Source organism: Crocuta crocuta, unplaced genomic scaffold, assembly GCF_008692635.1.
Source record: "Crocuta crocuta isolate KB4526 unplaced genomic scaffold, BGI_CrCroc_1.0 scaffold64, whole genome shotgun sequence".
Classification (NCBI taxonomy): Eukaryota; Metazoa; Chordata; class Mammalia; order Carnivora; family Hyaenidae; genus Crocuta; species Crocuta crocuta.
In genome coordinates this window covers 4,829,598-4,844,346 of record NW_027530640.1, presented here as the reverse complement: position 1 = coordinate 4,844,346, position 14,749 = coordinate 4,829,598, and the positions used below count along the sequence as shown (strand labels likewise).

Here is a 14,749-nt window from a genome sequence, read left to right as displayed (position 1 = left end):
AGTTAGTATTATTAAGGTGACTGTATTGTCCAAGGTAATCTACTTACTCAGTGTAATCCTTATAAAAATCCCAGTGACTTCTTTTTTTTTGAAGAAAAAGACCAGGTATACTAAAATTTGTGTGGTCTCTCCGAGGATGTAAGGAGCCAAAGTAATCCTAAAAAAGAACAATGATGGAGGACTCACACCTCCCGATTTCAAAACTTAGTACAAAGTGACAATCATTAAAAGTGTGATATTGGTATAAGGACAGACATATAAAGCAATTGAATATGATAGCCCCCAGATACACCCTTACTTACATAGTCAGTTGGTTTTGGACATAGGAGTCAAGACCATTCAAAGAGGAAACGATCCTTTGCAATAAATGATGCTGAGAAGACTGGATATCCACATGGTAAAAGCATAAAGTTGAGCCCTTTATGCCATCTACAAAAATGAATTCAAACTTGAATGTGACTTAAACCTAAACTTAAGTGCTTAAACTATCTATAAAACTTTTTGAAGGAAACATAAGGAATAATCTTTATGGCATTTGATTTGGCAGTAATTTCTTGGATTTAAAACCAGAGTTTGAAGAAAACGGAGGAGATAATCTTTATGACATTTGATTTGATAGTGAGTTCTTAGATTTAAAACCAAAAACACATGGGCACCTGGGCGGCTCAGTCGGTTACGCGTTCCACTTCAGGTCAGATCATGATCTCATGATTTGTGGGTTGTAGCCCCGTGTTGGGCTCTGTGCTGACAGCTAGCTCAGAGCCTGGAGCCTGCTTCAGATTCTATGTCTCCCTCTCTCTCTGCCCCTCCCTGCTTGTACTCTGTCTCTCTCAAAAATAAATGAATATTAAAAATTATTTTTAAAAAGTACAGACAAGAAAAGTAAAAATAGATACATGGGACTTCATCAAATTAAAATTTTGTACCTTAAAGGACATTATCAACAAGTGAAAAGACAGCGTGCAGAGTAGGAGAAAATATTTGTAAATCATGTATGTTCAAAGATACTGGTATACAGAATATACACAGAACTCCCACAACTCACCAACAATAAAGAAAAACTCAACTTAAAAATTGGCAAATAGACATTTCTCTAAAGAAGATGTACAAATGGTCAATGAGCATATGAAAAGATCTTCAGCATCATTAGTCATTAGGAAAATGCAAATCAAAACCACAGTGAGATACTCCTTCACATCCATAAGTATGGCTGTGATCAAAAACAAAAATGACAAGGATTAGCCAAAGTGTGGAAACTGGAACCCTTGTGCATTGCTGCTGTGGAAAACACTTTGGCACTTCTCTGAAAAGTTTAACATTGTGTTGCCCTATGATCCAGCAATTCTACTTCTGGGTTGACACTCAAAACATTTGAAAGCAGGGACTCAAATACTTGTAGTATTGTGCTCATGGCAGCATTATTTGCAGTAGCCAAAAGTTGGAAACAACTCTATAATCAAATGAATGGATAAACAAAATGTGGTATCATACATAGAATGGGATATTTGAGCCATAAAAAGGAATGTAATTCTGATACCTTTTTATACAACATGGATATAGCTTGAGCACATTATGCTAAGTAGAATAAGTGAAAATGACATATATGGTTCTACCTAAGTGAGGTGTCTAGAACAGGCAAATTCATAGAGATAGAAAGTAGATAGAGATTACCAAGGGTTTGGGGGAAGGAGGGAATGAGGAGTTATTATGTAATGGATACAGAGTTTCTGTTTGGGATAATGAAAAAAAAAGTTCTGGAAATGGATAGTGGTGATGGTTATGCAATATTCAACTGTTAATGCCACGCAGTTTATACTTAAAAATGGGTAATATCGTAAATTCCCTATATATGTAAATTATATGTAAAGCTTAAGCGTGTGTGTGTGGGTATGTGTATATAATTTCTATTTCGTTTTTCCAAGAAGAAAATGGGTATTTTATTAGCAGGGTTTTTTTTTTTTCTTTTTTTGGTGTAAGCTCCATGCCCACTGTGAGGCTCAAACTCATGATCCTGAGATCAACAGTTTCATAGTTTACAGACTGAGCTAGCCAGTCCGTCACACTTATTAGGAGTTTTAATAGTTGATTTTCAGTGGAAAGGAATAGTCAGCAAGAATTTAGTGGTTTTTGTTGTTTTAAATATTTCTTTCTTGAGAGAGAGAGAGAGACAGAGAGACAGAGGACACATAGCAGGGGAGGGGCAGAGAGAGCGTGAAAGAGAAAATTCCAAGCAGGCTCCAAGCTATTAGGGCAGAGCTGGACACAGGGCTTGATCTCACAAACCATGAGATCATGACCTGAGCTGCAATCAAGAGTCCACCAGTGAACCGACTGAGCCATCTGAACATCCTGAGAATTTAGTATTTTAACACCTGAAACTCATGTTTTGTCCTCATACATGTATAGCATCAATTTACATGATAAATCACCTATTTTATTAAATTGAGCAAGTAAGTTAATAAATGGAGTGTATGTGTTTTAGTTTTTAATGTTACACTGGCTCAGAAACCTCTCTTTTTTAGTAAGGACTACTGAACATTGTGAGTTGTCGCAAATTTTTTTCTTTAACTCCTCACAGAAGAATGCACTCTTTCCTATGTAATTATATTTGAACTGTATTATTTTATGAGTATATTTATCAAATTTGGAATAAAAGCATTTTTTAAAATTTACAGAAGTGTGTAGTGGTGATAGTTTCACATCTTTTTGAATATACTTAATGCTTCTCAATTGTACACTTAAAAATGGTTAAAACGGCAAATTTTATAATATGTATACTTTACTGCATTAAAAAAACACACACACACAGGGTTCCTGGGTGGCTCAGTCAGTTAAGCTTTTGACTTTTGATTTTGTCTCACATCATAATCTCATGGATTCATGAGATTGAGCCTCCTGTTGGGCTCTGTTCTGATAGTGTGGAGTTTGCTTGGGATTCTCTCTCTCCCTATCTCTCTCTGAACCTCCCCTGCTTGCACTCTCTTTGTCTCACTCAAAATAAATAAACATTAAAAAAAAAATCTCTGTAGGATCTAAATGTTTGATATGAGCTAGAAAAAAATTTACACTCCTTTAGCTAAAATTATGTGCTTTAAAAATGTTCTCCAAACTTTAATTTATATACAAATAACTAAACAGAATGGTCAAAAATGTGATGCTTTGGAATTTGCCATCACTTTGAGTTAGAAACCCTTTTCTGACCTGGTTCTTTTCCCCCCTTAACTGCAGTGTGTAATGCATCTTGAAGACCGATTACAGGAGTTATACTTCAAGAGCAAAATGCTGTCTGAATACCTGAGGGGACAGATGCGTGTCCATGTCAAGGAACTAGGAGTGGTTCTAGGGTATGTTTATGGTTTCTCTCCTGGCTTTGTTTTCTCATTGAACTTTGTAGGCAAGGAATATCCCTCAGATTTGCCTTTTTTCCTTTTAAAATTATTTTCCTGTTAGAAGCTTAACAGTTATCAGTTAGGTTGCTCTATACCATGTACTAGCAGATCCCTGGCCTCCACTGATTTCAAAGGCATCGTCTCTTGTACTATTATAGTAAGTTGAGAATATGGTCAGATAAAAATGAATTAAAATCTAAATTTTCATCTTAGTCAAAATAAGTAAATATTCATTTTTATTCATTATATGTGTTAAAACTTATCATTCCCACATACGACCTGCCATCCACATGAGCTGATTGAAGTAGCACCATTCTGTGGGTGGTAGAACATTATCTACATAATACTATTCATTTCCTATTATTTTTATATTATATCTGTCTACTTTGCAGTTACTCCTGGGGAGAAGACACTTTTCTAAAATGCTAACTGCAGGAGGAACAGGAAATTGGTGGGAGGCATTATATAGCCCTTTTCTTTACATTCTGTAGTCACTTTGCCCGTGTTCTATGGCTACTTTGTGTGTGTGTGTGTGTGTGTGTGTGTGTGTGTGTGTGTGTGAATTATTTCCTGAAATCCTGTTGAATAAATTAAAACAAGGTAGAACTTTTTTAAATTAAGGTTTTTAGAAGGGAGTCAGCATTAAGTAGCAACTGTACATCAGAAATCAAATTAAATTCTTCCATTAATGTTAATCCTAATCATCTAGACTGGACATAGATAATTCTGTGTGTGTCTTGCCTTTATTTTTAAAAAATCTAAACTAGCTTCTAATGTATTATGCATATAACCAAATTTTACAGTGTGCATTTTGACATAAAATGAAAATTGATTCATCAGTGTCTTTTCTCCATCTTCTCATTCTCACCCAAATACAGTTAGTGGATTGTCTCTTCTTACAGAATTTTTAAATGTATAGGATAAAAAATATAAATTGGTTTTATATCCTATTATCATGCAGCTTCCCTTTGAATAGATCTTGAATGTGCATACAAACACATACTAATTTATCTCATTATTTTTAATGGTTGTATAGCATTTAATGATATGTTAGAATTTAGATTATTTTCAGGTTTTTGTTATTACAAATTAATACTGAAATGAATATAAATCTTTGACGTTTATAGGATAAATTCTTAGAAGTAGAATTTTTGGTTAGAGGACATGTATATTAAATTTTTGATAGATACTGTTAGTTATTAAAATATCAGAATAAATTCTCACAGACAGTAGGAAGCTACCTCTTCCTACTGCTTCCTATTAGCAAATTTTTTCATCTTTGTTAAGCTACTAGTTTAAAAAATGTAATTTGATTTTATTCAGATTTATTCGCTAACCATGAATGAGACTGCATAACTTTTTCTATCTTTTATTGGCCTTTTCCCCCTATAAATTATTTGTCATAGGATGAATTTTTAAGAAGCTTCCATTACTTCTTCCCAGTACTTCTTTTTATAAAAACATTTGTATCCAAAACAGTATGAATGCACACAATTTCTGTATTATTATAGTTTACTGTATTTCTTAGATACGGTCCCTTGCCCTGATACATGGTCCATTAGCAGGTCAGTGAAATGCTTTCCTATATCCATGACCTTGTTGCTGTTGGGTTTCAGAGGCTTTCTTTTTACACAGTCTTCGGCTTTGGTTTTTACTTACTAAAAAATTTCCAGCTTGTGTTATCTTCAACTCTCTTGTTATCCTTTTCCTTTTGGCAGAGTGCCCTAGGCTCTTAACCCCGACATATAGTGACTACACATAGCACTTACACATGTCCTGGGTACAGAAAGCCTAAACTCAAAAAAATTTTTTTTTCTTCGTTTCAGGATTGAATCCAGTGATCTTCCTCTTCTGGCTGCTGTAGCAAGCACTCACTCTCCATATGTTGCTCAGATACTCCTTTAACATAAAGGTTGTTAGAAATTAACTTTGGTAGAAAGTTAAATAGAAACTAAGGAAGCAGATACAAAATGCATTTTATGGCATTTTTTTCACTGTTAGAATTCCATCTAAATGAGTCAAATGCCTGGGTATCCTGCATTGCAGTACATACTGTGTGATCATTGGGTTGCTTTTTCATTTCGGCTGGACTTTTGGGTGGTGGTATATTTTTAACCAAGTGAAACTAAAACAGCATAAATAATATTTAGGGAAAGCATTTGAAAAAGCCAAAGGATAGAGATTTCTACAAAATGAATAATAACATCAAGGAATTTCATATGATCACTCCTTTGTTGCCACACTCATAAATAGCAATGTATATCTCACAATTAAATGACTTAGAAATAGTCATTTAACTAATTTTAACTCCTTATTTCTAAGGTATGTACATCTATAAAAGCTTGATTATTTGTTCTTTTGTTTTTCAATTCAAAATAGCTAATTTTAGGGTATTTCTCAAACTATTTTAAACAGCCTGTTAATTATAATAATCCAGAACAATGAGTGTAAATGTGTGTATGTTATCCATCCAAGTGTACATATGTATCTATTTTTTAAAAAAAACAAGTAGAAATACAAGATTGATTGGTAAACATGTCTTTTTAAAAATAATATTTTCAACTAGTATCAGTTGTAAATAGTGTTGAAATGTTACTTTCTGGTGAACTTTTTGTTTCACACACCCTAAAATATAACTAATGCCAATCTTTTTTTAAGGCTGAGGAATGTAGTTTCCCAAAATAAAAATACTACTTTATACCATTTGTTTTGTTTGTAAGAATAAGCTAATTCTTATAAATGTTAATATTTACATATTTGCATCTAATTTAATAAATAAAAATTAGGATTAAAGGTTGCACCAAAGCATTGGGAAAAATAATACTATTTTCTTTAAAAGTGCTCAGGTAGCCAAGGCCTTTGCTTTCAGTATCAGCCCTTCTTGAAACCATAGGAACTGAGTATTTCATAATATTCACAGCTTCATAATAATCAGTTTATACTAATAGAGCTTGTTAACTCTTAAAATTACTTTCTTTCCTCTAATAGTCCGTCCCTTGCAAAATCTAATTTTTTTGAAATATTTTCACTTTCCAGTTGTTACTTTTTTTGTATATATTGTAGAATGTTGCTTATGAGAAAGGCTAATTAATGGAACCAAACTCTTGTAAGTAATGTAAATAGAAAGATGGGTAGATAAAGTTTTCATTTATGCTCTACTACCTCAGTTTACTTGAATACTACATTATAGTTTATTCTTTACTTACCTGATCTAAGATACTTTTAATGCTAAAAGTGAAATTGGTTTCTGCTTTCATGGACTATTTTCATCCTAGTTAATTGATTAGCTTAAAGAAACTACTTGCTTATTCTCTTACTAAATACAACTACTGTATAATACATTCATTCTTGCTGTTTGAATTTTCAGTAATTAAGGAAGATTTCTGTGGTTTGTTTAGTCTTTGGCCTTGAATTTATAATAGTGTTGGGTCACATTTTGCCTTGTTCTTTATGTATTCAAGAAATCTCTAATAGAAAAGATATGGTTATTTTAATGGAGTGTAAACCTGAAATTGTTGTGCCTGCAATCACTCTTGCCCCTGTGTCCTGTCTCCTGGTCCCAGTTAGTACCTGAGTCTCCCATGGATGACCTGCTGCCAAAGGGTATTTATAGATCTGTTTTCTTTTGCTTAATTCTCTTATTCCATTAATCATTGAAATTCTTCCCTCTTTTATTGTTTGGGATTCTATGAGTCAATTTGTTTGGCAGAATTCAGAATATAGACAGATTTATATCTGGGCCACTGTACATTATTTTTTTTATTGCAGTTCAGAATGATATGTAGCAGGTAGATAATGTCTGGTTTTGCTTGTTTCCTTTTTTTGATTAATCATCAAACTATTCACGGCCCAGTTTGAAATCTCTAATTGTCATTTAGGAAATCCAGTCTTCAATAAATGGATGGCCCATGCTACTACTGTTCCTTTTAAAACTAAGCTTTGCTCAGAAGGAAGAACCTATAGCTTCTTAATAGAATCATTAATCCTTATAGGATTCCTGAGTTTTATAATTCCTAACCTTCTATAATTTCTACTGCCTTCATCATAGTCATGTTTTTCCTTACACAAAGCCCAAGGAATGAGCTGCTACTTCTTTAAAGTGTGATCATTATGATGAATGTGAAATGAGTTTTGGCCTGTTGAAAATAATTTTTTTAACTTCTTATGGTACAGACAGTTAGGTGTTACATATTTTAAAACCCTGTTTGTTGCAATAGGGAATTTAAAAAAACCTGTTTGTTGGAACAGGAAATGAAAAAGGGATCTTTTTACATGATAGATTTAAAACTAAATTTTCCTTGTATATAGACTAATTGGTTTGATTTAAAATATTTTTGGCTTTTATTAATAAGTCTTAATTCTGAGTTTGAAAATGTTAAGTGCAATAAACATACTAGCACAGACTTCATTTTGTTGCAATTGGCATACACTGGGGATGATCACTTTAAAAAAAAAGATTTTACACAATGCCTATTTCTGGTGGATGTCTTATGAGCTTGTTCTGCTTTCTCTTAAGTTATTTAGATGGTGGGATATGTAAAATGTACATACTTGTTCCTTGTTCTGTATACATTTCTCAAATGTACACCTGTATTATAATAACCTCCCAGTTCTAGGGGAAATTTGTGCAATAAATACACGTCAATTTGATGGACGATGTTAGTTTTTCTTTTGTGTGTTGATAAGGTACATGTAACATCATGGACTCTTGGGTCAGCTCACTTGGATTCTTTTCACAAGTGTGGCACTTCTACATATATGACCATGTTCATTATATCCTTCTTTAATCCTAAATTTCTTTATTGGTATTTAGTAGAATCTACTTTCTAAGGTTTCTAAGGAATGTACTTTCTAAGATCAAGTGAAATAGTGTACATCAGAAATTGATCTCAATGCATGGCACACCCCAAGTGCTCAATAATTCTTAGCTGCTGCTGTTACTAGGTATTCTGTCCAGTTTCCCTTGTATGGCCCCCCAGCTCTTATGGGGAGAATTTAACGTATGTTCTTGTAAATGAAAACATAGTCACAAAAAATATACTGATATAATGTTACATGATGACAAATAGAAAATCTTTTTAACTTCTTTGAAGACAAACTAAACATCATTTAAGACCTAGAAAACTCCATGTAAAGCTATTAAGAACATGTATTCAATACTATTGACTTTATAATTAAAAAAAATTGGCCAGTTGGTTTGGATTCTAAAACTGTTTTTTTCACTGATTTTGCATGTGTCTCTGAGCAAGTCTGTCATTTTCATCTGCATTATACGGTAAGTAAGCTCTTCCATCAATCCAGAGTGCCTGCTTTGCAGCAGTGATTCAGCCCTGAGTAAGCTGTTGAGATGCTACCTTATCTTACTCAAGCTGGTCGATTTGGGCAGAGTTATGCCAGGAAATAGGGTTAGATCTGTCTTCATATCACTTTATATATATGACTCTTAAATTTGACCAAAGAGGATAAGTGCAGAATTTTATTTTATTTTTTAAATTGTTGTAAATGTTTTATTTATTTCTGAGAAAGACAGCATGAGCAGGGTAGGGTCAGAGAGAGAGGGAGACACAGAATCTGAAGCAAGCTTCAGGCTCTGAGCTATTTGTCAGCACAGAGCCCGACATGGGGCTTGAACCCACGAACCATGTGGTCATGACCTGACCCGAAGTTGGACTCTTAACTGACTGAGCCACCCAGGGTGCCCCCAAGTGCACTATTTTAAAGCAGAGAGGAAGTGTCAAGTATTTGGGTAATATTCATCAGATATTTTAAAAGTTTATAATTGGTACCTGTGTTTATTTGTGCTATTCCTGCATATAAATGATATCTTGTAACATTTCTGAGAAGCATAGAGGAATGATTTTAGTGATAAGAATCTGAAAACACACAATTTAATCTGAGATCATAGTCTTTCCTTTGAGGGTTTGTTTTATTTCTCAGACCAGAATGGTTTCCAACTACTATGTGGTGACAGATGTACTGTAAAAGATTATCTGGTATTTTTTTGTTTTTGCCAATGTAGAATGTAGGAGTGGGATGGCACCTGGGACCAAACTCAGTCGAAGGTGCAACGGGAGCTGGGGAATTGTAGTTTTGAGTAGGAAGGACTTAGATAAAAAGGCAGAGGTTGGAGTGTGTAGAGCTTCTTATCTTTGCTTTGGAGTGCAGACCATGGACTTGGTCATATTTGTTTTAAGTTTAACATTTGAGACTCCCTCCCCACCCCCCAAAAAACTATAAGCAACCCAAAAGATGTTTTTAAATAATATGTGAAATATCCACTCATTATTTGTCAGGAGAACTTTAGTGATCTTAAAGCATATGCTACCTCCTGAGACTTGGTCCCTTCTACTTCTTTTAAAAGGGACTTTCTCCTGAAAGTCTGAGCCTAGATCTATCCCTTCATCAGATTGCATCTCTGGGTTAACACTGATTAGACCTTCAACAGAAAAACCTGTATTTACTCTAAGGAGAGGATTAAGTTGAAGAGGCTTAAGCTTCCTTGTTTTCCAAGTGACTGTTTTAACAAGGGCAGTCCAAAAATAGGTCTATGTATTCACCTCATTGCTCAAATTCAGATTCTTGGTAAAGGCAATGTGACCTAAATAGTCTCTAGGGGAATAACATTGTTGAAATGTGGAAGTATAAGGAAGATGTTATTTTCTCAAGAAACTTATGATGCCACTTTTGTGTCACACATTTATTTAGTCCAGCACTTACAGGTCAGTATCCTTTACTGTGTGAAAAGTCTGGAATTAAGTTGGGTCAGATTAGTCCAGAACCTGAGTTAGTTTCAAGTAGTTTTCAAACCTGGTCACATGTTAGAAATACCTAGGTAGCTTTTGAGAAATACGAATTCCTAGACCTCACCCTCAGATCCTGTTTTAATAATCATAATTGGCCTTACTTAAAGATTTGGGCCAGAAAATGTTCTTCTTTTCACTCAATCTCCCAGCATATGCCAGATCTCAATTCTTTACTTCATTCCAGGTGCTATTAAAAACAGTCCTCTTTACTCGCATGTTTTTGTTGGTTTGCTATTAGTTTGGAAAGATAGCCATTATGAGTCTGTCTGCCTAATTAGGATTTAGTTTTGCATAAAACATTTGCTTAGCCAGAACTTTCTTTGCCACTGGAGAGCAATCAAGTGCCTATCTTTTTTTACAGCAAAATCCCCTCTTAATTGCTTAGTCCTTAGGTAGTTCCATTTATTCATTCGACCAATACTAATTGAGCACTACTTATGTGTTAGGCACAAGTCTGGGTGCCAGTGATATGCCAGTAAATAACACAAACCTTCTGTGTTCTCTTGGAGTTTACATACTTGTCACTGGTGGAAGAGATAGATGAAAATATGGTACCAAGTTGTAATAAGTATAAAGGAGAAAAATAAGGTAGGGTAAGAGTTAAGCCATTTTTTTCTTTTTAAGATTTAACCATGTTTTGTTTCTCCTAGGATTTAGTAAACCGTTTGCATAACGAACCATTATGGTTCTTTTCAGATACCAGGTTGTACTGGTGAATCCCATCCCAGAGGTTACCTTTTCTCTGAAAGTAGCTAGTAGAGTTTTCACTGTCAATTCACTTTTTTCAGCATACCAGAGCATAAAAGATGGTTAGGACAAGATAGATTTTGAAAATTTACTTGGGTGCCTGGTTGCCTGGGTGGTTCATTCAGTTATGCACCTGACTGGGCTTGGGTCTTGATCTCACAGTTCATGGGGTTCTGTGCTGGCAGTCAGGAGCCTACTTAGGATTCCGTCTCTCTCCATCTCTGTCTGCTTCCCGGTACCGTGCACACACACACACACACACAGTCTGTCTCAAATAAACTTAAAAAAAAAAAAAAGTGCTTAAGTTTTGATTTGTATAACTACCATGAACATTAATATATTGTGTTTACTGTTGCTGTCTTATAGTAAAGCTTAAAAGTAAGTTATTTTTGTATATATTCATTTTTCTCATGAAGTATTATATACAGAAAAATTAATATACACTAATGTAACCATCATTTAGGTCAAGAAGTAAATAATATTTCGTAACCTAGAATTCTCTTCCTCCATGTGTCCAATGCTGATCATAATCTTCTCATCATTTTTCTAATTACCAACCTGACTTTTGTGAACATTGTCTCCCTTTTTCTTTATAATTTTATGTCTATGCATCCCTATGTGATGTAATTCAGTTTAGCTTGTATTTGATCCTTGTGTGTATAATTCTACTTGATATTTTGTGGTTTGCTTTTTTTCCTCTCAACACTTTGCTGGTGACTCATCCATGTACAATGCAGTTGTACTGCATACATATACCATAATATACTCATTCTATATTAATGGACATGTGGTTAATTTTGGGTTAATATGAACAATGAACATTTTTGTTCATCTTTTCTGGTGTACACGGGTATTCTTCTGGACATAGATCGAGGGTTGGACTTGTTGCCAATGGGTGTGTTTCTTTACTACATTTTTTTTTCTTTTTTTGGCCAAAGCAGTTTCCCAATTTACACTCTCTGTGAGAGTTCTTGCTCCACATCTTCATGAATACCTTAATATGTTTCTGAAAGTTATTAATGAAAAAAATAGGCATTAAAAAAACTTTGCGGGGGGCGCCTGGGTGGCTTAGTCGGTTAAGCGTCCGACTTTCGCCTAGGTCATGATCTCGCGGTTCGTGGGTTCGAGCCCCGCGTCGGGCTCTGTGCTCACTGCCAGCTCAGAGCCTGGAGCCTGTTTCAGAGTCTGTGACTCCCTCTCTCTCTGACCCTCCCCTGCTCACGCTGTCTCTCTCTCTCTCTCTCTCCTAGAAATAAATAAAACATAAAAAAAAAAAAAACTTTGCGAGTTCTTCAAACTCGAATTTCTGCTTTAGAGAAATCACTTTTCAGACGTGAAGTAATAGAAATAGAAGTAATAAAGAGTGCTTGTCCTTGCATTATGCAGGCAACAGCCCGAGTACTTCACATGAATTATCTCATGTAATCTTGAGAATCCCAAAGCAATGGGATACTTTACTAGTCTCATTTTACAGATAAGGGAATGAAGTTCAGAGACATTAAATGACTTCCCCAAGTGATTCAAGTAGAAATGGTGTATTAAAGACACCCATTCAGGTGTTTGCACCTAAAGTCCAAGCTCATGGTCGTCATGCTTTAATTCCACTTCTGTGTTTCAAAATACTTACGTGGCCCTAGAAACTGATCCTTCAAGGGCTAAGCAACCTGTATGATCCTAGGCAGACTTTTGAGAGGGTGTTTATACACACAAAAAATGTCGAAAATGGGTCACTGCAGTTCCTTGTGCTCTCTACAACTACTTTATCACCAGGATGGCTGAGCCACAACTTCCCTGGTAAGGTTTTTGACCTATACTCAAAAAAGAAATGTGCTAATATTATGTTGTAAACTTCAAGTTTGGGTAAGCCCAACGACCAACGGAAAACAAAACTATTATTAACATCATTAGCAAGTCCCAGAAATGGTAAACGTTGCGTCCTCAATTATTTCCTTTTCGTTGAATTATTTTTTTGTTGTTCTAAAATACAATTTTAATTACCACGTCATTAAGAGTAAATAACATCGTAATCATAGATCACTGTTAGTAAACTGTGCTAACTGCTGTGAGAAATACTAAGATGGACGTAGATGTGGTGTAGACCTCAAAAGGCTTTGAATTCAGTAAAAAGGATTAAGCCTATGAGGACTACAAAATAAGGCATTTTGAGACCAGTGCGGCCCATGTGTGCGCCAAAAATATACGGTGAAAAATACTGTCTTGGAACGAGGGTGTCTGGAATTCGATCAGTGGTCTCACTGAAAACATCTACACGTGCCTGGCTATTATGAAGAGTGGTCTGTTTTTCTTACCCAAGGGGCCAGTAGTTTATAAACGGAAATCTGTTTTATTCGCGCTGTCGGGAAACAGGCCAGCACGTATAATGTAGTGCAAAATTGGTGACTCGAGGCCGGACGACCCTAAACCCTCCCCGCCTGAGGAAAGGGCTGAGCCGAGACAGGGCTGCCCTAGGCACTGGTTATGTGAATGCAGTACAGACCTGAACCCCCCGCTAATCCAGAGCAGGCTGCGCCATCAGCGCCTGCCACCTCTGCCAACCTCTGCTCAAGGCCTGAAGGCTTTGATTTCTGTCCTGATCTCAGCACGTCTGTAAAAGACTGGGCGTGTACTTCCTGGAAGCCTCCTTCCACAAGAGAATCGTTTTATTAAACGTAAGGAAGAGATGGAAAGACTTCCTTGTTCGCTAAACGGTAGCAGCGAAGTCCGCACTTTGTTCGAGGGAGGGGCGTCGGAGTTGCAGAACTGGACTGTGGCCGGAGCCTGGGCCACGCCCTGAGGTTCCGTATTTGGTGCACACACGGAACCCTATACCTAGGACAATTACCCCACCGTTCCGCCCCAACAGGCTACTTCTGCTTAGTCCGTCATAGCGCCTTTCCGGCCTCTGTACCGGAAGTTGAAACAGCCGAAACCGCAAATCCGCGGCGGATCCTGTGACCCGTTTAGGTGAGATCTCGCGACGCTTCCTCAAATCTCACGAAGAGTCGTTAGAGTCCTAACTGCACCACCCCAGTTTTTACGTCACCACGGAGACACGCCCTTGGGCGCCCGTTTGCGTGCTCGCCCGTGTTGCGCATGCGCAATCCCCCTCCTTCCGCCCCCGTGCGGGCTTCCCTCTGGCCAGTCGCGCGTGGGCTGAGGCCCTGGGCGGGCGTTGCGAAGGCTTGTTTGCTTGAGCACTGACCCCGGAGCAGTCCGGAGTTCTCTACCTCGGGGGTGGAGGGTGCAGACCCCCTTACCTAAGGTGAATGTGCTGTTTCGTGGGCTGCTAAGGACAGCCTGGGGAGCACGGGGGCCGGGGTAGCGGCCATGAACTCGCCCGTGGACCCCGGTGCTAGGCAGGCGCTGAAGAAGAAGCCTCCGGAGCGGACCCCCGAGGTAAGGTTGGCGGACCCTGGCTGTACAACGGACAACATCCCCTTGTCGGTCCGAAACCTGCGGCGACTGTCCCCTTGCCAGATCCTCGCACCTGCTGCCAGTGTATCTGTTCTTTGCGTACCCCCCGCGGTCACCCAGGCCCTTCTCGCGGAGGAGATGACCGCCTTTCTTGCTTGAGATGCCGCCTTCCTTGTACACTCGTCTTTGCCGGTGACTTCCTAGTGTTTTCGATAAGAAGTCACCATTACAAAGTTGTATTTTCTCAGGGCAGAATGTGCGTCTTGGAATGAGAGTGCCCCTGGGTAGATAGACTGAAAAACCAAGTAGACGTTGTAAGTGAATAGTCAAGTTACTAAGAACTTACTGTCTAGAAAAGAAAGTTTTCAAAATCAGTTTAAAACTGCAGTCAAATGA

At 37.1% G+C, this 14,749-nt stretch overlaps 2 protein-coding genes across 7 annotated transcripts in view; both read left to right on the top strand.

Annotated features, from left to right (window-relative positions):
* The window catches only part of FNIP1 (folliculin interacting protein 1), a 138,544-nt gene extending 130,505 nt beyond the window's left edge, over nt 1-8,039 (top strand). For both annotated transcript variants that reach the window (XM_077768589.1, XM_077768588.1), the window contains 2 exons: nt 3,229-3,344; nt 5,216-8,039. In XM_077768589.1, coding sequence (XP_077624715.1) covers nt 3,229-3,344; nt 5,216-5,294 — 195 coding nt within the window. In that variant the 3' untranslated portion in view covers nt 5,295-8,039. The remainder of the gene's footprint in view (nt 1-3,228; nt 3,345-5,215) is intronic.
* Nucleotides 8,040-14,086: 6,047 nt separating this feature from the next.
* Nucleotides 14,087-14,749, top strand: part of RAPGEF6 (Rap guanine nucleotide exchange factor 6) — a 201,739-nt gene continuing 201,076 nt past the window's right edge. For all 5 annotated transcript variants that reach the window (XM_077768585.1, XM_077768584.1, XM_077768583.1 and 2 more), the window contains exon 1: nt 14,087-14,335. In XM_077768585.1, the coding sequence (XP_077624711.1) occupies nt 14,267-14,335 (69 nt within the window). In that variant the 5' untranslated portion in view covers nt 14,087-14,266. The remainder of the gene's footprint in view (nt 14,336-14,749) is intronic.